General features: G+C 43.3%; 1 protein-coding gene across 1 annotated transcript in view; it reads left to right on the top strand.

The window, feature by feature from the left end:
• The window catches only part of LOC138283986 (myosin-13-like), a 346,976-nt gene that overhangs the window by 4,915 nt on the left and 318,349 nt on the right, over positions 1-23,712 (top strand). The window contains exon 2 of the mRNA XM_069222310.1: positions 21,985-22,135. Coding sequence (XP_069078411.1) covers positions 21,985-22,135 — 151 coding nt within the window. The remainder of the gene's footprint in view (positions 1-21,984; positions 22,136-23,712) is intronic.

The following is a 23,712-nucleotide window of genomic DNA, read 5'->3' as shown; positions in this document are numbered from 1 at the left end:
AGCTCTGAAGGAACATGGCTGTCACTAGAGCCCTTGGTTCAGGGCTCCAACTGAAAAACTTCTCCGGCTAGAAATGCAACCTGGGCACAAACAGTTCTAAGTGGCACAGTCTCCAGCGTTTCCTGCATCTTCATCACCAGGGGACGGTCTAGCTTCCAGTTGTTGGAATCTACCCAAATGTATGACTCCCAATCTGCCCCTCTGTTGTAAAGTCCTGGTAGAAATCTCAAAGTCATACTAATGTGATGGTCTTGGAAAAATGTCAGAACTCCTTTGCCTGGCCAGCCGGACCCTCCTACATGATTGACATATCACACAATTGACACATTAACCATTTGTATTAGAATGCAACACTTTACTCTCTTCTCTGATGTTCTGGTGTGTGTGAACCACCATTGCAATTCTGTCCTGGACTTCCGTAACCATAGCATTGTGTCAGCATATTAGAGACCCTTCTGCTAAAAAGTATCTTCCTTTTGTAGAAAGCCCAGTAGTGAGGGGCCCATGAAATATTGCCTCTATTGATGCTCATAACCTGTCTACAATCTTGGCCAGATCTCAAGAAAATGTGTGATTTCGGTAGAAATTTCTTGATTTACTTTTTGAATGCTCAAATGTTATTCACTGGCAGCTTCAGAACTGCCTGCACCAAATCTATCTTTAAACCCAAGCATTCCATGTTCCGAGTCAAAAGTGATTTTGCCCAATTTATCACAAACATTAAGTCTTGTAATAAAGTGATTGCCGTCTTCAGCTGGTTCAGAAGCTTCACTTGCAAGTTTTACAGATACAGGATCAACCTGTCCCTTCTGGACCATAACTAAAATGGTACAGGCTTCAAAGGGCTTGTAAACCACCATGGAGCGAAAGACATTCAAATTGGCAGAACGGAAAAAAAACCATGTCTATCTGCTCCCTCAAAACCAGAGAAACAGACCTTTCAGCCCCAGATCAGCATTACTAAGTGCATGCCTTTTAGGTATAACAGCGCCATCCAATCCTCTTGTTGCATCAGATCTCGAAGAAGGTGAATCACTCTCAACTTGAAATGCTCAAGAACCAGTCATTGATTTAAATCTTTCAGGTCAATGGCTGGCCTTTTCTCCAAGGATTCTTTCCTGGCCACCAAATAAAGATTACTCTGGAAACCTGACACTACCAACTCTGCTTTTGCTTTGGCTCCTTTTGCCAGCAATGCTTGGACCTCTCTGTCCATCGAATGAATCTCATTTTGATGAATTCTGATAGGCTATGCTGTTTCGCCTAAAAAGGGGCTCAGTGAATTCAAGGTGTAATTTAAGATGTATTCCCACTATTGTCTATGATGTCCATACATTTTGAGAAATTATGAGTCAGTTGGTGACAAGGTGTGCTAACCCTCCCCTCAGACAATACTCTACTGAGAGATAATTCATCAATGTAGGTACCTGAGGTGAACATTTGACCCCCCTCCCTCCATGGCTTTCCACAACCACTCCTCCCCCTGGAAGGCAAGAAGGTTTCCTCTTATCTTGCCACTGTTGTCCAAATCCTGGACACTTGGAAGCAAACCTTGCCTCACTGGCCTTTCAAAAAACATCTTACCAAAGACCTCCTTTAAAGAGGCTTGTGCTTTCTGCAGGGGCATGTAAGTGGCCTTGAATTGTTCAATCTTTTGTATAAATAGATTCCCAAAACGTTTGCCTTAAGAAACTGCTCCTGCTTCAAGTCACCAGGTCCCCAACGTAAAATCAATCATAAGGAGCACAATTGAGGTTGCCCCCCAAAAAATTTGTGATTCGGGCTGCCTCTGAAAAGGATATCTTGCAACCTTTGAAAGGGATCATCATCCAGAGAGGTCTCATTGAAGGGTTCACCATCTTCTGTCCTGTTTTAGGCCTTCTTGGGCCCTCTTAAGCTGGCACTGCAGCTCCTCTTTCCGCCCTCCCTTACCATCCTGTGCCTCCTTGCATACTTTTTCCCCTTGTACACCTATCTTTCTGTGATCTTATTAGAACTCTCCTGCCTGAGTTCCCTCTCAGCAAGGCTCTTCAGGCATGGCACTTGGTGTGACAGGCTATCGAAAGTCTCTTTAATGGACTGTAAGGCCTCTGACATGGCCCAGTGTACCGTGTCATCCACGGAAGCCCCCATGACCCTTTTGGAATGTTGAGTCTGGATGAATCGTATTCATCATACTCTCCTTCATGTGAGCTATAATCAAACTCTTTGCCTTCTATTTGGCCCATCAGCTTTTTGCGACATGATATTGATGTACTGAATAAAACTTCACGGACCCCAACTTCCTCTAGCTCACTCCCTTACTAATGTGGGATGGTATCTCAGTACTCACAATTCCCCATCTTTGTGTATTAAGTTTCACAAAGGAATTGTTTCACCCTAGCAGGTCGAATGGGCTTTCAGGAGTCTATTTCCAGAGGTATGCCACTGAAATACTAAGGGAGGCCTTACATTCATTGATGCATTTTGTTTATGTTTGCTATAGAATTCATAGGAACTGAAGTTGAATAGGAGCAATGTTAGTGTATTTATTTTCTGTTGGCGAGTAATAAAGATTGGAGAAAGCATAATAGGAACTTCGGTGTATAGCAATTGAACCTGGGCCTGTGTATTTTTTGTCTTGTACAATGGGACTTGATTAATAAATAGATATGTAAATACATAGTAAGGGAATATATGTGCAAGGAATATAATAGTCAGTAAAATGATATGAGAAGTAAAGTTGTATTGTATAAACACAGACTTTCAAGATTTGTAATATTTGATAATTAATAAGTGTACTTTTCTAGCATTCATTTATCTTTCCTCAATTTTTCAATAGCGAAATGCTTATACATATCTAGAATATACACATAATCAGATTATAAATATTGACTCAATCAGGAGAACAAGCATGGAAGGCAAGTCACCAAAATCCCAGGTGTACTGGAAGTGCACCCTTTGACCACCACTTTCACTCACAGACACATACTTACACATACACACAGATTCACACTTACACACACATGCACTCTCACCCGAAAGCCATATCCACAAGCACACACAACATACATTTAAAAGCATTTTAACTTACCTCAGCAGTCATGGGGGAGCATATTCAAGCTAACTGTACCTTTCATTTTTATTACACTAACAATGAATAATATGTTCGTATTCACTGCTAGTGTAATACAAATTGACAGAAAACAAAGAGAGCGGAGTCCCCACTGAAGTTCACAGGGATGAGCTGCCATTGTGTTCCTGGAACTGAGTTTGCCACCTCTGAAGTAGGAGGTCGCAAAGGCAGTGCCAGGGGTCGCAGCTGCGACCCCTAAATGACATCCATGAGAATAAGCAGGGCTGCTCCCTTTCCTTGATTCTGCTTGTCTGGACGCTAGAACCATTGGCTTGCTGGGTAATGAGAGAGACCTCATTCAAGGGTTCTAGTGGAAGGCTGACCCCAAAGATGGCTTATATCTATGTACTGTTCATATTTTTTTGTTTATCACTCACCCCTGGAAACATCATCTAGGCTAACATTCAATTGCACTCCAGTTTCAATACAAACTGGTCGAAGCGTACTCTGTTCATGGTATGCAACTGGTCAACCTGCTTTCCTCTTGGACAATATAATCATGTTATGAATGAGGAATGGCTTTGCTACTTATGTATGTAGATTTCCATTATCAAAATGAGTTGATGGAATACACTGTTAATACATTTTTGGATATGTTTTACCAGGACATTGGATAGCGGGCTAACTTTTCACTATCCCTAATTGGTAGAACCTCTCTTTTCTAGATTATATCATGACAGTTATTTTTGCACGTCCTACAAAATACCTCAGGTTGGGTTCTAGAATCCTATTTTTAAGAAAATTGATGCTATGGTTAGGATCTTATACTCTGAGAATCAAAGACCCCCAAGAAGATGACTGATTGCTCTATACCCATGGGTGCATCACTGTACCACATATTCTAGGATATTTAGCCCATTTTCTGGTAGAAGTTATAGGGTACACTTTTCCCCAAGTCAAATCATTAGTCTGATTAGACAGGCTAGCCATGGACAGGAACAGACATATATACACTTTCTTTATGGTGGTAAGTGAATTGATGCATTATTCTATATGAAATCTTCAGTAAATAGGGTGTGACCCACCAGCATGAAATAGAAGGGAGGAAGATAAAATTAATTAAGGAAGCTGGAACCATGTTTTGGTAGATTCTGGTGTGAAGGGATACTGGGTGTAAATGTTATTGGTATTTCTAAATTGGGCAAGGTGTTGGAAGGAAAATGGATCAAGCCCTTTGACAACATCTAGAGTGAATTTGATTTGACATACTTGAAGCTGTATCATTATCTTCAAACTGTATATGCTCCCCTAGCACACAGCTAAAATGTGACAGTACAAACAGTCCCCAATCAAGGCTTTGGCGCTAATGAATGCATTGTCAGATGGAGCCACCTCCAAAATCATGCTCTTCTGTTATGTTTTGGACCGTCTTTAGAGGTTTGAGAGAGAGGTAAACGAGGGACGTACGTCAGATTGAGGAAGGACACTAGGACAAAGGTCTTTCCCATACCAGGAGGATGATAATACATTCCAGTTTAAGAGTTGCCCAGTTTAAAATTTGGGTCTAGTGTCATAGATCAAGATTTTACACCATGAGTTTAGCTGAGACCTCCCAAATGCATATGCTACCAAAAGGGAAGAAGGACCTTTTCCACACAGTCTAGGGACGCTCTATGATGGGACTGTTCTCAGTCAAAGTGAAAACTGAATTGATGGCAGGTTTGGGAGTAAACCTCCTACTGATCCCTGGCTTGGCTATGCAGAAAATAGTGGGAGAAGTGGAACTTCCCAGAAATAAAAAAAATCTGAATGCTTTTGGATTATTGTTGGGCAGCAATGATATAGCCCATGAATGGTGTTTTGCAAAAACGCCAGAGGTGCAAAGAATGGGGATGGGATGATTAATTAAATCAGTGCATGAGAGTCACAGGTAGCCTAAGAAGTGGGGAAAATGTGGACTTCTTTCAAGGACACTCAACTGTGGGAACGGTTTGTGTATTGCCCTCCTAGTATGTGTTTGAGGTAATTGAAAAGGTGACCATAATCAATCTGTTAAACAAGACTAGCTGTGGAGTATGGGTGGGAGTTAGCTTAGTGTGTTATGTGTTGTCATTGAGCATGCACGTCAACATTCACTCGGTCAAGTCGTCTATACCTCATTGCATGTGATGACCCAAACAGTCCGACAGGTGGCTGAACTGGATAATTGAATCTCTCTGTTAAATTAATGTCCATTGTGGGACACCCACATATGAGCAAAAGGGATGGTGACCCACAAAGCGCCCAACGTTGTCTGCGCCTGCAATGTTATTTTAACTTCCCTATTTTAATGAACATTCGCTCATCTACCCTGAAATACCCATATAGACGCCATTTCCACAGAGCATCAATGTGATCCGCCATTAAGTCTTTAATTGAAAACCGAGCACCAACAAGCAATCTCCAATCTGTGGTTTTTATCAGCACCACTGCTTTACACATCCATGTTATGCTTCCAACATGAAATTTAAGAGTAAAGAAGGAGCCAAATTATAAAAAGGAAAAAGAGACCTCCCAAAGCAATACACAGACGGGGCACACAATACTATATTCCGAAATATCACATTAGCCGCTTCCCTTAAAGCAATAGATTAATAGGAGAAATGTGGGGATTCCATACTGTCCACCCGCTATGCCAGTGCAATTGTATTAATGCACTCCAAATGTTGTGTTCCAAGGCAAACAGCGTTTCTCCAGCAACCTGCACAATCACCCTAGACAGACTGTGCCTCTAAGCTCTTCACCCTGCCAGTGTTAATACCATTAACAAACAATGACGTCTATACAAGTCAAATGATTGAGGGCCTGCTAATGCCACATTCACACTCTCTTGTTTAACTGAGCCACCTATACAATGAGACAAACGAAATCTACGACAACACTGAACAGGTTTGTGCCAAAACATCTTACATTACAACAATCAACAATCACCACGGGAGGCAGTTTTTTAAGTCCTTCTCTAGAACAAAACAGTATTTGTTGCAGACTGACCAACCAAATATGGTATAGGGTTGCAGGTAGTTATTGGGTTTGGAACTGGTTGCGTAACAGGATAAAGCGTTTTTACGTTTGAAACTGGACTCTGAGGTTTGGCAGCGGTGTGTTGTGTTGGTGGACCTTCATTGTTGTTTCTCCATCAGTGGCCTGTGGCATCAAGACTCTCATCAGACATGCATTGAACCTTTGTGCTTCTCGAGTTAACACAAGTGTTTGCAAAATAATTGGATTGCATCGTCCGCGATAAGACATTTATTGGAATACTCAACATGATTTTGATTGCTGTCGTGGGCGGGCACATGAAATGGTCCACATTCCAGCTGTCCTGTGGACAACAGGGAGGGCTTTCAGTGATCGAACTCCAAGGCCTTAGGTGAGAAATGGGGCTGTCCCACTAACTCTTGCAGATACTTGCAGATTTTGTGATTCCATTAGCACCCGCGGAAGTGACTGTCGATTTAGGAAACAAATGTATCCCTGCCGCATCACAGCTATCGCACAGGCAATCTGTGTTGGGGCTCAGGTGCACTCAAGCAGAATTAGGTACTAAGGATGCTCCTGCTGTGGGACAAGCCTGTGCTTGGTTCATGCCAGCGATGGTGCAACTTTGCCATTGTACGTGAATCTGAAGGATCTGTGCTCAATAACTCCCCCAAACAAATATCCTGTGAAGTGTTATGCGTGTTTGTACAGCACACAAGTCACCCGGAGAGTAATCTGAAGCTGGAGGAAGAGCTGTATGGGCCGAGCTACGGTTGGGGTTAGGTGAAGAGCTGGGACTTCAGTTTGTTGCCGAGTTGAAGATCTGAGGAGGAGGCTCTGACATGCAGGGGCAGGTCCTTCCAGGCTTCGGGAGAGGTAGGAGAAGGCGCGACCGCTGGCTCTGCATAGGTGGGCTGGGTGGCAAGAAGATGGGGCTGCAAGTAGAGTTCGGATGAGCGGAGCTGTCTGATAGGTTTATGGAAGTTTATGTGGTTGCTGAGGTACATCGGGACAGTGCTGTGCAAGGCTGTGTATGTGTGCATGAGGAGTTAAAGAGTGCTCGTTTGTGTGCTTGGAAGTGACAGCAAGTCCAGAGGATTACTAACAACTCACCTTTAAGTACCCCACATTAATGGGCATAAGTGTGAAGCTCACGCACAATATGATGTTAGCTGGGCCATTGCTATTGTCTTGTTTGAGAATTCCAGTGAGGGAGCGACTGTGATTAGATGGGTCGCTTTATCAGGGCCAGACAATGCCATTTTTGCACGGTCTGCGAGAGGGTCTGTGACACTTGGTGATGGGCAGCACCTGGTATTTAGCACACAGCGTTGCACTTAACCTAAAATAGACAAAATGCCTTTTAAAATGGCACATCACTAAGGAAGGCCTCAGTTACCAAAGAAGTAAGGCGCGCAGAAAAGGGCCTGTCAGAGCACAGCTGCAGGTGCTTAGATATCTCTAAATGTGCAGGGTTATGTGCAAAAGATTGCCAGAGATACAAGAGATCTCCAAGCACAAGGACAGCAAGAACGTGAACTACCAAGGGGAAAGGGAGGCAGAAATTAAAGCTGGAAACTAGTAAGAACAAGACTGAGAACAAGAGCAGAACAGGATAAAATGTAAGCTGAGCAGCTAAACGTTTGTGTAGGGGGCTTTGTATACGTCATTCTAGCACGTTGAACCTAACTAAAGTGAACTGATTGAAAACCAAAGGGTAGTCTCAGTGATATCAAACCAGGCCTAGGCTGTAAACGAGAGATATCTTGCTTGTTGCCTTCAAAGCTGTACAAGTATTAAAAACAAATGAATTGATAGCAAGAAACAGTCAAGTGCAGTGTGCAAATTGCAACATGCAGTGAGATACGGATATGAGTTCATCAAAACGGGCATTGACAAAGCCCAAAGGTCTCCACTTCAATCGCTGTTCTTTTGGATTTGCTAATGCTATTTGAGAGAGTGTGCACACTATGGGTGGATACAAACAAGGAGGGGGGCAGACCAAGGAAACTAATTCACACTCATGAAGTGGTGAATATTAAATAAAAAAATAGCCACCTACGGTATAGAGTGGAAGGATACAACTCATTCAGCCATAGCTGCTGGGTGGGACAAGCACAAGGACAGAGAAGAAATCCATCAAATTAAGAGCAGACAGCTGTCCTAAAGCCCACTCTGAGTATATGTTTTGCATTGGAAACAATAGGTTTGCCTACTGTTGGGAGGGAAAAGTCCCTCACACATGGCGATGGCAGTGTACCCCTGCCCTGAGTGCCCCAGCAGCAATGACGTCTGGATCCCTTTAGCTGATTTTTGTTGACAAGGGCGAACACGGATCATACATGTGTGCAATGACATAGGCATGTGTTATGGATTGCTTCAAGACATTATCGGAAACTGTCTTGCCTGCTATTTTAATGGATCGAAGTTATTGTCATGCCTGTGGATGCACAAAATCTGACACAAGAAAACTGGTACAATTGATAAGGAATCTGGGAAGGTTTGGTGGGTCTTGGACTACCTTTATGGCAAACCCAGTAGAAGATGCAAAGCAAAAGTTTTGATAGTAGCGAGACTACTTAGAGGCTTAGCAGCATATTTAGATGCAGAACGTGCCAATGTAATGCCAGTGACTGCTGAACGGACGTATCTAATTAGGTGACCTTTTCCACTACAGTCGCCCTCGTGATTAGGTCAGGAGTGCATGGGTGGGGGGATCATCCACAGCAGGAGGCTTACCACCCTGTGCTAGCATGCAGACATCCTGTTGCCTAGGATTCATGAAGAAACATCTCCAAAATAACACTGCATATTTAATGTGCACCATGTGTGATATGTTTTCTCCTAGTGTGTGCAGAACGTTTGGAGGATCTTCTTTCTGTACTTCCTTGGTTTACACGACAGCCACAGACAGAAAGGATGCTGGCGTAAAAAGTATTGTAGGAGTCTCCCTTAGTTGGATGACTGTTCTGACGCCGTTTCCACAGCTGTCAGATCTGGTGACAGGGCCTTCCTGATTGAACCAGCAGCAACTCCACATTTGGCTCACCGTCTTGCAACACACTTTATGTTGAGGTAAAACAGACCTATTTTTTGGGTGGATGTCCTGGTACTGCCCACTTATAAAGGAGGCCTTAATCCAAGCTTCCATCTTAATAATATGAGGCATAGCCGCCATGGTAGGGTTGGAGATGGGAACGGACTTTTGGAGTTCAACTTGTAATGAGCTTGGTCTCACATTGAAGGGCCAGTTGTTGGGTGTAATAAGTGCCGTGGGTCTCAGTGGTGGTTTTAGAACCAGCAGTGAGTAAGGGGTTGTCTTAGAACTAATGTTGCATGCAGTAATGGAATCTGACTAAGAACAGTGTCCCTTATGGACCAGGAATGTATCTTTGTTGTCAGAAGTGTCCTGTCCTGCGGAGCGAACATGAGCTACTCTGAAGACCAACCAGGAATCCTGGGAAATGCTTATAAACAAAGATTAATGGCTCACTGCAGCATTAATTCATTTTTTTTAACTGTTCTCGAAACTCACAGCACTATTCAATAATAGACACACTGTATATTAAAAAATGGAAAGTAGACCGCACGGAGTGATTTCAGTTATGAAAATAGTTTAATATAATGATAGTTATACATAGAAGAACACTCCACCCTCTTGTGATCACAGGGTGTCCAATAAAGTAGTATAATCAAGTTTACTAACCAAGTAGTACAGACACACACACACATATATATATAAAATACTATATAATCCAATTTTCAATGCAAACATGGCTCTAACTATAACTACCCAGTAGCGACCGCAACATTGCCCCTGAGATAAGCCAGACTGCTTGTGCCAAGCTACCATGGGAGTGAGCAGGGGTTATCTTAGCTGTGTGACTCCCTTACCCTGACTAGAGTGAGCGTCCCTATTTGGACATGAGTAGCCCTGTAAAGATGTCTCAGAACTCCCACTGCAGTGTCTCTGTGTGCAGATTTAAACTGCCATTTCGACCTCTGACGTGCACCCACTTGCCAGGCCCAAACCATCCCTTTTACTACATGTAAGTCACCCCTACAATAGGCCTAAGGCAGTCCCAAGGGCAGGGTACAGTTTATTTAAAAGGTAGGACATGTACTGGTGTGTTTTACATGTCCTGATAATGAAACACTGCTACATTTGTTTTCACTATTGCAAGGACTTTCTCCCAATAGGGTAAAATGGAGATCACCTTGAAGTATCTTTTAAGTGTCATTTCCCAGTGGGAACAGATAGAGATGTGGAGTTTGGGGTCTCTGAACTCACAATTTAAAAATTCAACTTTTGGTTAAGTTGGTTTCTGAATTGTAAGTTTGAAAATGCCACTTTTAGAAAGTGGGCATTTTCCTGCTTATCCATTCTGTGCCTCTGCCTGTCTGTGGAATACACATCTGGATTAGGATACCAGTTGGGCTGTTTGTGTATTCATTCTAGAGAGCCACACAAAGGAAGCTGCGCTGAGGTGTGTCTCGCATATCCTGATGGCCCATCACCGGGCTGATGTGCCTGTCCTCACACAAAGCAGTCTCCAAACCCCTGGAACGGCCAAGGATGGCAAAGGCAGGGTCTAGTGCACTACAAAGACTTCTCTTTGAAGTCTGCTTACTTCAAAGACCAAAATGGGTTTAAGTACTGGACCTCTGATACCACATAGTTAGAACTCTTCTGGACTGAGGACATTTTGCCAGGAAGAAGAGCTGGATGCTGTAGGAGGGACTGCCACTCTGCCTATTGCTTTGTTGTGCTGACCTGCTGCTTGCTACTTCTGACCTGGGAGTGAATGTACTGGACATTGCTTTCTACATCCTGCTTTCCAAAATTCTCCAAGGGCTTGGACGGAGCTTGCCTCCTGTTAAGAAGTCTCATGGACATTAAAGACTTCACCTGCCAGTGCCTGGGCTCTCTTACTCAGAGTCCTGACTTGCCCAGTGGTACCAAATCCAGTTCCTAGGCCCTTGGTAGTGAGCTCTGGCAAGAAAAAACTAAGCACATTGAATCCAGAGTGACTTTGGTTGGATACAAACAAGGAGGTGGGCAGACCAAGGAAACTAATTCACACTCATGAAGTGGTGAATGTTAAATAAAAAAATAGCCACCTAAGGTATAGAGTGGAAGGATACAACTCATTCAGCTAGAGCACTGCAAGGCTGAAATGCTGCTGGGTGGGACAAGCACAAGGACAGAGAAGAAATCCATCAAATTAATAGCAGACAGCTGTCCTAAAGCCCACTCTAAGTATATGTTTTGCATTGGAAACAATAGGTTAGCCTACTGTTGGGAGGGAAAAGTCCCTCACACATGGCGATGGCAGTGTACCCGTGCCCTGAGTGCCCCAGCAGCAATGACGTCTGGATCCCTGGAGCTGATTTTTGTTGACAAGGGCGAACACGGATCATACATGTGTGCAATGACATAGGCCTGTGTTATGGATTGCTTCCAACACCGCTGTCCAACTCCGTGTCACCACCTGCACCAGAGCTACAGTCCCCTCTGAGTGCAGCGACTGTGGCCTGCAATACAGGTCCAACGCTGCCGCAGTGCCTTCTAAGTCCACCTCAGCATGAGTCCTGAGTGCTGTGTCACCGACATCCGTGACACCCGATTCAGACTCTACCACAGCACCTGTGGCCCCGTGGTGTGATCACACAAAGTTAGCACCTCACATCTTGACCAGCTGGATTCACCAACCTCGCTTGGTCGTAAGGAATCGACTCCTTGCAGCCAACACTGCGTCACCTCCCCTGTAAGGAGCCAACACCAAACGTCCCCTGCCTAGCAGTAAGGTACTGAAGCCTCCCCTCCCCGGTAGCAGTAAGGAACCAATGTCGCACCAGCTCCAGCGACGCCTCGCCTCCCCGGCTCAGCGCAACGTCTTGGTTTCCTCCTCATTTTCCAAGGTACTGCACCCATGGTCTGTGCGACTCCATGAGTCTCCCACACTCCCCCGCTAGCGGCGTTGAATTGGAAGCGACTCTGTCAAGATGCTGTGATAGCCCCAGTTGGAGCTATTGTGTTTCAAGCGCTATACTAAGATTTAATCTTTGAAAATTCTATTGCCTCTGAGATAAACCAGACTGCCTGTGCCAAGCTACCAAGGGGGTGAGCAGGGGTTATCTTAGCCGTATGACACCCTTACCCTGACAAGAGTGAGGGTCCCTACTTGGTCAGGGTGCAAACCAGTGCCAACTATATACATATATATATATATTATGTGCCGATGATTTTTGTTGTGCATGGAAAGGTTTGGGGTGATCTGTAAAGCGGAGAGCAAGAAAAAAGGGAGAGAGGGGTAAAAAGAAAAGTGTGTTTCCCATGTTAATTCCCATGAGAGTTTTGGACTACAGCCTGAAGCGCTGGATGGAATTAAAACAACTTTGGCAGAAAGCTAGATTTTGTTCCAGAGATTGTGCTTTTTTGTTATTTGGTGTAAATCCTTTCAGTAGTTTTTAAAGTATTAAAGGGAAAAAATGTGTATATCTAAAGCTGGGGATCCATCAAATGTTTTTAATGGCAATCGCAGCGTTTTCGTGAATGCACATGCCACTGGGAACACTGTGATTGGCTGGCCGCAACCTGACCAGAAAGTTGCGGCTGCCATTTTACGTAACTGGATACAGTTCCAAGGGCTAAAAAATAAAATAAAAAGTGGTATAAGGGGTCGGGGTGGAGGTACCATGACCCCAGGGGTGTGATATAGGGGGTCTTTGAGGGTCAAATTATGACATTAAAACGATTATAATTTACACGACATGCGATATTTACGAATACATTGCAATGCTCAGTGTGATCCCCTGTGTAAAGGCGTGACCAATATCACCGAAATTTTGTGTTTTTAAGAAAAACATTCACAGACTCATTCATACACTACATCATTCACTCATAAAAGCACTCATGCACCCATTCACAGACCTACTCAGTCATAAACCCACTTTCAGACCCACTCAGATACTCTGGTACGCACTCACAGACCCACTCAGACCCTCACGCACCCACTCACAGACCCAAGCATATCCTCATGCACTCACTCACAGACCCAGTCAGATCCTCACGCATTCACTCACAGACCCAGTCAGATCCTCACGCACCTACTCACAGACCCAGTCAGATCCCCACACACCCACTCACAGGCCCACTAAGACAATCACGCACCCACTCACAGACCCACTCAGACACTCATGCACACACTCACGGGCCCATTCAGACCCTCACTCAGACCCACCCAGGCCCTGTGGCTAACCTCGCTGTGCACAGCCAAAGGCTGTGGGTTGGGTGCTTATTGGGGATTGGCAGCAGGGGGCCGTGCGCGGCAGTGGTTGAATTAACGTATAGTAATTAAAATTGCATTACGTTAAAAAAAAATGGAAATTTACTGAAGAAAACAAAGATTACAGGTATGTTATAGTTAGGAAACAGAATTGAAAAAAACACAGAAATTCACTAAAAAAACAAAGGTTAGAGGGACGTTATAGCTAGGTTCTGAATTTACTTGTACAAAACCATAGAAATTCAGGAGTTATAGCTAGTTATTTCAAGTAACTATACACTTGCGCCCTAAGGTAACTATGACGCTCGCCCTCAACATGCACTGCCAATTACCCAGATATTTCAGCACTCATGACAACTTTTAAAACATCATAAAAAATACAAATGAAACATTATTGAAGAAAAAACTGCTGTATTTCTGTGGTTTTATATGAGTAAATTCAAAACCTAACTATAATGTCCCTGTAACTTTTGTTTTTTTAAGTGAATTTCTATAGTTTTTTAAATTCTATTTCCTAACTATAATGTCCCTGTAATGTTTTTTTTTTTTTCAGTGGATATATATATTCCCTAGTGGCAGTCACCACTAGGTAGTTCTGGTTAAGACCTAGTTTCTATAGGAAAAGCAGTTTTTTACTTGCTTATATCTTTGGGGCCGCTTGACAAATCTTCATGAAATTTTGTCTGGAATGTTTTGGGGTGATCCGTCAAGTGGGGGCTGAGAAAAAGGCGGGGGTCCCAAAACACTTTTGCCCCATGCATTTTTCGATAGTGATTTTGAACAGCGACATCCCCCGAACCACTGGACGGAATTACACCAAATTTAGCAGAAAGGTAGCTCTTGGTCCAGAAAGTAACTTTTTTGTTATGTGGTGTAGACCCGTTCAGTAGTTTTTGAGAAATTAAAGAAAATCCAAATTTGTATATATTGGGAAGCGAAGGCTCCCTGAACCCTCCCGAACTCGTGCTGAGATCTGATTGGCTGCCAACACTTCAACAAGTATGTGCTGGCAAGCATGTTAGGACTCGACTTCAGCTGAGTCCCAGAGAAAAAAGTAAGAAAAAAGAAAAGGGACCAGGGTGGGGACATGCTGGCCCCTTAGCTCTGGTGGAAGTTGTGGTAGATCTGCCGAAAATATATTTTTTTAAAGTGCGGGCTCCCGCACTCCCGCTGAGGCCCCGGGGTGGGCTAAGTCCAGGGAGCATTGCCACTTTAAGGAGAGGGGGGCTGCTCAGCCCCCCACTCAGCACCAGGGACCGCCCCCTCCCCGGGCACTAATGAAAATTAATGTGGGGGGCCACCAAGCCCTGGGGACTGCCACCTCCCTGGAGCACCAAAGTAAAACTAATGAGTGGGGCTGCCCCCACAGCCCCGAGGACCGCCACCTCCCTGAGGCACTAATGAAAAGTAATGGCGGGGGCCACCTGCCCCTCCGCAGCCCCAGGGACTGCCACCTCCCCGGGCTATTTTAGTTGGAGAGGGCAGCGTGGCCCCCCTCGAGGACATAGCTGTTAGCTGTGACTTGGTGGGAGCTGATAGCTCCCACCAAGACACAGCAAACACTCCGCTAGGATGAAGTGAGAGCTGTCAAACAGCTGTCGGGTAGAGATTTCCTCTGTTTCCCTGCCTGCAGAGATGCCGTCCGTCCAGTAGATCAACGTTGGAGAAAGACATTTCTGGTCTAATTGCTCACACTATCTATAATGTTTCCACCCAGAACTAACATGGGGGTCATTATCAACCAGGGGATTTTCAGTGCATTAGCATGTGATTTATGTGGAATAATTTCAGAAAAACTTAAATAACTGAGGGATATCAAATTAGAAAAAGAAAATTTAGAAGGCATGGCCAGTGACGTAATGAAACTTGAGGCCACCTCCCTTGCAAAGTACATGGAGGGGCCCCTTCTGGACACACTCAGGAGCTCTTAGGCCTTGGTACTGTATTGAAGGGGTCCTCAGGACCGCGGGTGCTGTGTGGACCTTTGTTACGCCACTGTGCATGACCAGCACAACGTATATGTAACTAGCTCCCACTGTGTCCAACTGCCCTAAGCATAGAAAGTATGTGTATTGCACTCTTACTCACACTCACAACTCACTACCCTCTCTCACATCCAATTACTTCTTACGCTCACTCTGTCAGGATGCTTTCTGGCCTACAGTACTATTAATGGATTAGAAAATTAAGAGTGCTATGTTCAAATGTTTTAATAAACAAATCCCTAGGCACAGTTGGGGGTCAATCACCTATTCCTTATTGAATATTATGACATAGTAGGGATAGTCAACCCTGTCAACAACAAAGTACCTTGTGAAAGCTTTAAAAGTTTGAATTACATCAGATTATTTTGTTGCCCAGCAATCTAAGGCACCTGAAACTTAATGCTTTAGGCATGTTTGCCACTGCCTTTCGGTATTCTTTGCCTGACAACATTAACGTAATGTGCGGTCATTCATAGCTGCTAAGTGCCTCAATGGCAAATGTCTCACTGTAAGTCAGACCTGACCTTATAACAGACATCACATTTCTTTCTAGGACTTGAAATGTTGCAGTTAACATAACTATGAGCTAAAAAAAACAGCTTCAAAATGCAGTTCGGTAAATAGCCATGATTAGTTGAAGGTATTACATATAACAATGGGACAAATATTAATTTTGTTGGTATGTGGGACATCTTGTGTCATGTGTTTATCCCTTGTGCATTATGACAGCACTCTTTTCACAGATACCTGTCACTACACCATACATTGAATGTTGAAAGCCTGGAGTGTTTGGCAGTTGACTTGTTATAAATACTGACTTGTTAAGAAAGGGAACTGATGTATCAAAGGGTTTTTCCCTTTCGGTGTTAGTGGGTAAATGTGATAGTGCATATTGGCCAAGATGCTTATGAGCCTGCCATTTTACCACTCAGTGAAATAATTAATCACTGCCTAAAGATCAAATCTGATTTTATTATTCCCAGATTCTCTGCAGTATATAAAACAATTAGATCAGACCTAAACCTGCTTCTACACCCTGCACCATTAATTTAAGCACACAAACTGGGGAAACAAAACGAAGAAGAAACCATCTTTTAGTGACATCCCTAAATAACAAAACTCAAGCAGACCAGACCAGTCTTTCTTGCTGCTATCTTCTATAACAAAGTTGCATTTTTTTGGACCCTTCAGGAAGAAATAAGAACAACTCTCTCTCTCTTTACTTGCTTTGAATGGCATTTTAGTTTGTGGTTGTGCAAGTGTTTATCAGTGTTTATATGTTAACACTGATCAGGGTTGTTTCCCTTTTGGTTAGGGATTTTATCAGCTATTATAGGTTTAAACCAAAAACAGTCTTGCCTACATTTGAGTAATATGCTGTAATTCATGGAGATAACTGTGGTGTTCCTGGTGTGGCAGAGAAGGGCATTGTGGCTTTTGTTGGGTTGATTTGATGACTCTGTAAGTATCATTGTTAAAACCCCTCGCCATGATGGATGCTCTTGGCTTGGAGGGGAAGGAAGGAGGAAGTTGACTGGGTGGAAGTGAACCCAAAAAAGGTGATGTCAATCTTACCATTATTCAGAGGCAACCAGCTGTTCTTCATCTGGGCATCGATGGTATGTAAACAGAGACATCCAGCATCTCCCTCCAGTTTCATAACAAGCTGGACGAAAATTAAACTTAGCTCCTAGAAATCAGATGGCAGAGTAATCAGGTAGGTATTGAAAAGGGAAAGAGAGAGTTTAGAGTGTTAGGTACTCCTTTAGGCAGTGGTAGAATTCAAGGACAAGTTAGCTAAATTACTGGGGGTGAGAGCTAACCATAACAGCCTCAGCAAGGTGAAACACAAATAGTTCTTTAATTGCCATTCACTGAAGTGATGGGGGAAGTGGGAAGGGACCTGGTCGCCTGGCCTAATGTGAGTGACGTTCTTGTGCCAGCCCTGAATGGAAGTTTGGCATAAGGAATCACACCAAATAATAACCTATGATTGAAGTATTACATAGATTAATATGAAACCTCCAAATACCAAGAAGTTGGTTTTGAATGTAGAACTCCTATACCTGTGGCAGTGCAAAGTGTTTAGTACACAAGCATAGTCTCGGGAAGTTTCTGATTATTGAACTACCCGTAGTTTACAGTTGCCCACTTTCCTTCACTTAGTTTTCTCTTGCAAGTGATAGTTGGGCTTAGTAACTCACAAGCATTGTGTTTTCCAGTGTATACCATGCTCAGATGTTTCTCAGCAGTACTCTTTCAACGTGTTACACTTTTAGCTCACAAGCATTTTGTGCATTGGGCATGCCTCGCTTAGCTTTTTCACGCAAGTGCTCACATTGTGTCACTAACGTAACTTGCAAAACCTCTGTATACAAGTGCATCACTTTCTTAGCTTTTGCTTTTGACTGTCTCAACACAAATTACACAGGCATACAAAATACCTGTGCAGGATCCAGTTTTCACTGGAAAGCCCTATTGCATTGAACCTCATGACTTTATGTATTTTTCTGTATTTTTTACTAAAAGTGTCTGGTATTCACACAAAAAAACTGTGCAACTTGGCACACCCCATACCAACAGCCAACGTGCGGTGCCAAGACCTTTTCTCTTTCCTACAAGTTACAACATGTCTTTCATAGTAAAACGTTTCTGCACCAGCTGCATACAAGCACAACCTGTACCATTACTAGGAGCTACTTGTAAGGTTCTATTCAGCAGCAGGTTTCTGTTTCTTAAAGCTATTTTTACCTGATGACTTGACTCTCATAGATCTTGCACAACAAACCTGCACCTATTGTTGCTTCGACTAGTCGAGTGCCCATAAAGGCATTTGTCTTGGTTCACTTGGCAAAACATAGTTCTTCAACTTAGCATCAACACTGGCCTCCCTTCTCTCGGGGTGTCTGAAGCAAATGTACAAGCAGTTTATAGGCGATTATTTCGCAATGTACCCAGGAGCTGTACAGGATACACCACTAGAGACTTCCATTATTAGCTAAAATGATCAAGCAACTTGATACATCATCACTCATTTTAAGCAGCTTTTCTGAGCCCCAAGAAGTCCTGTAAAACATTTGGCATTATTGGGCCTTTAAATGTATCTTGAAGCCCAGATCTGTAGGGGCTATCTTAAATGTTTTCTCATTCGATTGCAGTGTTGTACATTTTTGGATGAAGCAATGATGTTTAGGGCTATTGTTGGAAGTCCGATCTATATCTTCTTTGAAAAATTATAATTTTACTGGTAAGCACAAAGATATAAGCAATTTTTTAAAGCGATATCGCTATTGAGACATGTCATTAATGAAATCGATACATATTTGCAATAACTGTTGTTTGGGCAACAGCAAATTATGATACACATATGTCATATATTATGCAAAAAAGAATAGAGAACTCTGGGTAGTTCCCAGGTTTAGGTGGGGAGCAGCTCTAGTAAGGAGCACTCTGCAACACCAGCGACACTCTAGATTTGCTCACCTCAAATGTCTGTTTATCTAGCAAAGTTTTTAAGCATTGGATCAGCACAGTACGATCCACGCCGAGCTAGATAGTGACAAAATATATGTCATATATTATGTAAATAGCAGATAAATTGAAAAAAGACCATACAAACCATACGCCTAAACTGCAGGCATGTTATTTCCTCATAATCTGTGAAAAAAATAAACAGATAACAAGTGTTCAAGTAATCTCATTCATCACATGACTTGGTACATGGAAAGCAATGAGGAACCTTTACCAGTGTATTAAGTCGTCTCCTTTCATTCAGCATCTTTACAAGGGAGTTGTGTGGTTGACTGTCCTTGTCTATTATGTTAAGTGTTCTTGAAATCATATACACCTATTAGTGCCTCTTACTTTCGTTTTCTGCCATCCCTCAGCATTTGTCAAGTCTTTATCCCTCCCGCTTACTGTTGCCTTCTAGTTACTCTAGTGCTGTGCTGTCTAAAGTGGGTCCAGTAAAGCTTGCAATAACACACTCCAATCTGCTAGATCCTCTGTGAGTGTATCATCTGTCCTCACCAGCTTCAATGGAGTCCTTCAGCTGTGGACCATTCCTTTGTGTCTCTCAGTCCACGGTCAAGTCGAGGTTTGACGGATCAGAGAGAGTCTACAGCTGTTTTTCGCTTTGCAAGAATCAGCCAAAGGCTGGCAAATTTACTTTCTTCAGTTTGGCTACAATACCCAACATGGACTCCTCAATGTCACGTACTCGTATGCCGGTCATAACAGCATATATTCTGCTTATCACTCTTTCCCAGAATTCACTTTTTGTGCAGCATCATGTCATACGGACATACCCTGCTTCCTTCTCTGAAAAAAATCAACTTTAATTCCTCCTCCTCCTCACAAATGAGGCAAAGGCAGACAAGAAATTGAAATCTAGAGGGGATACTGAAATGGTTCACCATCCATTTCTGGAAATGTTTAACCTAACATGTTCTTAGAAAGGGCGTAGACATGGCCTATGAAGACGGTCCGGACTAAGATTAACTGTTAGTATTGTACAGAGGACTGCATCTAAGGCGGAAATGTATTTACTTCGTCATTTTGTATGGCGCATACAAGGCCCAGGAGTTTCCATCGATCAGACGTATATCACGAGCCGTCGTAGAGATGTGGACATTTATACAATTATACAAGAACATAGGCAAATACAAGATCGCCCAAGTCACAATACATAATGTAAGCACCCTGAACACATTCTTCCAGGGCTAGTGCGGTCATGTCTGCGTAATAACAGTGAGGTCTTAAATATGCCAGTGATAAACAGATCAAACTACCTGAGACTCAGAACAAAGCAAACAAATGTAAGAGAAGACGTGAGGGCTGCAGTTTACTACCCCCAAATCACATAACATTGCAAGCAGTTCTTATGTTTCATGGGGAGAAAATTGGGATGATTGTAAACATCTTGAGCAGGGTTAGGAGAAGGTGCTAGAGATAGGAGGCATTTGAAAGTTGTTTCAGCTCTACATCGAAAGAGCGACAGGATGGATTAGAATGGGGAGTGGGTTTGTATTTTGTTATAGTTCCTGGATTATCTTTTTCCTATCTACTTTTGTCAGCGTCTGATCTTTCTTTTTCTTTGGGATAATTCCCACTGAGATTGACCTTTCATATTGTTTCAGTCTCCTTTTTCAATCTTTTAATATGGATGTTGCAGTTTTGCCATCTCTTTTTCACCTCCTCGTGTTAACATTCTTCAGTTTCAATTGTCTTTCTCAGGTTGCTTTTGATTTGCTAAATGCAGGAGAGAATTCCTTGATATCAGGAGATTGCTTTTTCTTGCCATTTGCCATTACTGGCTTTGGTGGATGATCATGAATGAGGTCTGGTGCACGTGACACTCAGCAGCACATACTCTCATCTCTGCTACACCACTATAGAAGTATGTCCAAGAACAACAGCTGAGGTCCAGTAATGGTCACTACAACTTGTCCCAAGGTGAAAATGAGAGGTAAAACTTTTGTTTGCCATGAAATTAACAGGCGTAACTTGTTGGTACAACAGATGCACAAAAGGATGCTAGCAACAAATCTAGCCACTGGAAATTGCTTGGGAGTAGCATTCCAATCCATCATTCTTTTGCCACCATCACCTTTTATGTGTTTGATGTACCACTCTTACTGGCCAAGGTAATGTCCAGATGTGGGTTCCTTGCTTACTGTGCCACTGGAACCAAGCTACACCTGACTGAAGTGTCTTAACCAGTGCAAAACTGGTCTTAGGTTGCTTGTGTTCTGGTTCAGAGAGGACCTGGCTTGGCAGCTTGGGCTTGACTTTTCCTACTGGAGCTGGGTCAAGACTGATTTGCATATGGCTGGGTTTAATCTGAAGTTGCATGGTGGGCAAAAGAATGATGGGTTGGTATGCTAACCAGAGCTATTGCCAGTGATTCGAATTATTGGAACCATTCAGACAATCACCTTTTCTTTGTTTAAAGTACCTTCTTGGTATTCATACAGACCATTAAAACTAGCCTACTTTAATGAATATGGATGAGTTTGCCATGGCTGATTGGACTGGGACTGCTGCAAACTTGTGACTAGCACTCACATCTGGGCAGAGCAGAGATGTTGAGGCGAAAGGAACCAAAGAGCATAATAAGAAGGGATAGTGATCTGGATGAGGGTAGCAGAAGACCACAGATATGGGGTAGGCAGGAAGTATGTTCTGGAGAGCGGGGCTTTGGGAAGGAAGTTCATTAGGTTATCCACACTGGTGTTTCATAGGATGACTGACAAGCGGATTGGAATTGGAATGGACTTAAAACAGTTATTAGACTAGACACTGAATATTGTAGAGGAGCACACTTGAACCAAATTTTGAGTCGTGCTCAAGCTGTGTAGCATAAAAAATTAAATTGTCTCTTTTTAAGGGGGTCATTATTTCTTCTTTAGTTCTTTGCTTGTCATGTATTTAACACTTGAATGCTCATATAAGGGACTATATAAATGCTACTGAAACAGCAATAACCCTCCAGTATAAACTAATATTTAATGACTATACATTTGCAACATACCAAAAAACGGTGTTATCATAAACCAGAAGAGCACAATTGTATGCCTCCTGCTGTTTAGTCTTAGTCTCTCCATTCCAATCTTCTTTCATTTTTGTTTCCATCTAGGCAGTCTGGCATGGAGCCCAGCACTGAAGAAGACCATTTGGGTGATGGACCCGCCCAGGCAGTACTCTCAGCCAATAGGATGTCTCGAATGGCACGGAAAGCTGAGCAGACAAAGGAGGAGCTGCTGAGGATACAAAGGAGAGTTGACCAGGTGAGGGATCACAGAAACGCATTGAGACCTTTCTCCATGATTACAATATTAGAGATGAAGAAGCCAGTAGAGCATGTAAATGTGATGCATTGGAGTGCTGCAAAGAGTTGAGTGCCAATACCAAAGATGGCAGTACAACAGCATTTGTTTCTTTAAGGTTTTAAGAATAATAGCCAATTTACTTGCACGTGGCATGTGCAGCCACATTAATGTGGGTTTATTTAGCAGGTGTTACTATTACCCAGTTCAATGGTACAAATGTATTCACCTGGAACGTTTTTTTTTTTTTTTTAATAATCTGAATGTTATTGCTTTGGAACAAATGCCACAATATCACAAAGCCATGTACATATAGATGATGAAACTAATACAAAGGGATTGAACAATACTCATCACAGTAACTATGCTGTAGGGCAACCCCTGGTATTCCAGCCATTTCCCCATATCTTCCCATGTTTCTTGGGGCACCCCTGTGATACATAAAGTGTTTTTTTCCTGTTTGGCACACCAGTTCATCGTACATGCACAAAGGACCAAGGGGGGGGAGGGGCAGAATTACAGAATTTTGCTATGTGTTTCCTGCCCAACACATTTCCAGTCCCTACCAGTGTTCTGCCCCCAGATGTGTTGCTTACCGCGTTCAGGACTTCTAAGAGGGGCCACCTCGTTGGATAGATCCACTAGACTCCCCAGCACTCTGGAGAGGGTGATAAATATTGTCCACCAGATCTGGAATCATTCTGATATCAAGTGGGAAAAAAATTGTTCGGGGGGTTCTTTGCAGAACCAGCATGCCGGTGCAGGCTGGTAGCCTGCGTGCCATAGTCTCAGTGGTAACAGGTAAGCCATGTGCAGGAACTTACGTTGAATGAGCCTGAGCCTCGAGGGGATTACCCACACCCTAGGTGACATTCATGCATCCTTCCTATTAGAACTGTCTAACGCACCCAGTCATCCTTCCCAACTGGGCTGCAATGGTGTAAACAGGTCTGGGGAGTTCAGTATGAGGGATTTGTAAATCCATGAAATACCCTTCCATTAGATAGGCCCCATGGGTTTTTAGGGGGCTGAATTCCAGAACCGCACCAAGGTAATTGTGGTATTGTTCAAGGGTTTGGCAAAGCTGTAGGTCTCTGAAGAATTGGGACCTGTGCAGGTTATCTGTTTGAAAGGATTGGAATGATTTAATGTGGGATCCCTGCCACACATCTTCAATGACAGAGATCCTGATTTTGTCCCATCCTCCGAACCCAGCGAGGGAGGACAAATAGCGTAGCCATTATCCTGTCCACACCGGGCCTCAAGCATGATCCTTCTTTCCCAGCCAGTTAATTTCAGCGCTGAACATTATGTTAGAAGGTCTAGCCGGATCAGCTCAGGGAGGTGGGGGGCATCCGGTTCCCATAAAGCATACCACTACTATTGTCCTATCCAATGGTTGCCACTTCCATGTGGAACGTTGGATCGACCACCAATCAGTGGGCCACCAATAAAAGAGATGAAAATCTGCCATGCCCATCCTTCCATTGGGAGCGGTGATCAAACCATAAGAAGGTGTGTATCTTGGCCAGTAGGTT

The sequence above is a fragment of the Pleurodeles waltl genome, chromosome 3_1 (genome assembly GCF_031143425.1).
Source record: "Pleurodeles waltl isolate 20211129_DDA chromosome 3_1, aPleWal1.hap1.20221129, whole genome shotgun sequence".
NCBI lineage: Eukaryota > Metazoa > Chordata > Amphibia > Caudata > Salamandridae > Pleurodeles > Pleurodeles waltl.
Note: the sequence above shows the minus strand (reverse complement) of the source record. Positions and strands in the feature narration are given on the sequence as shown.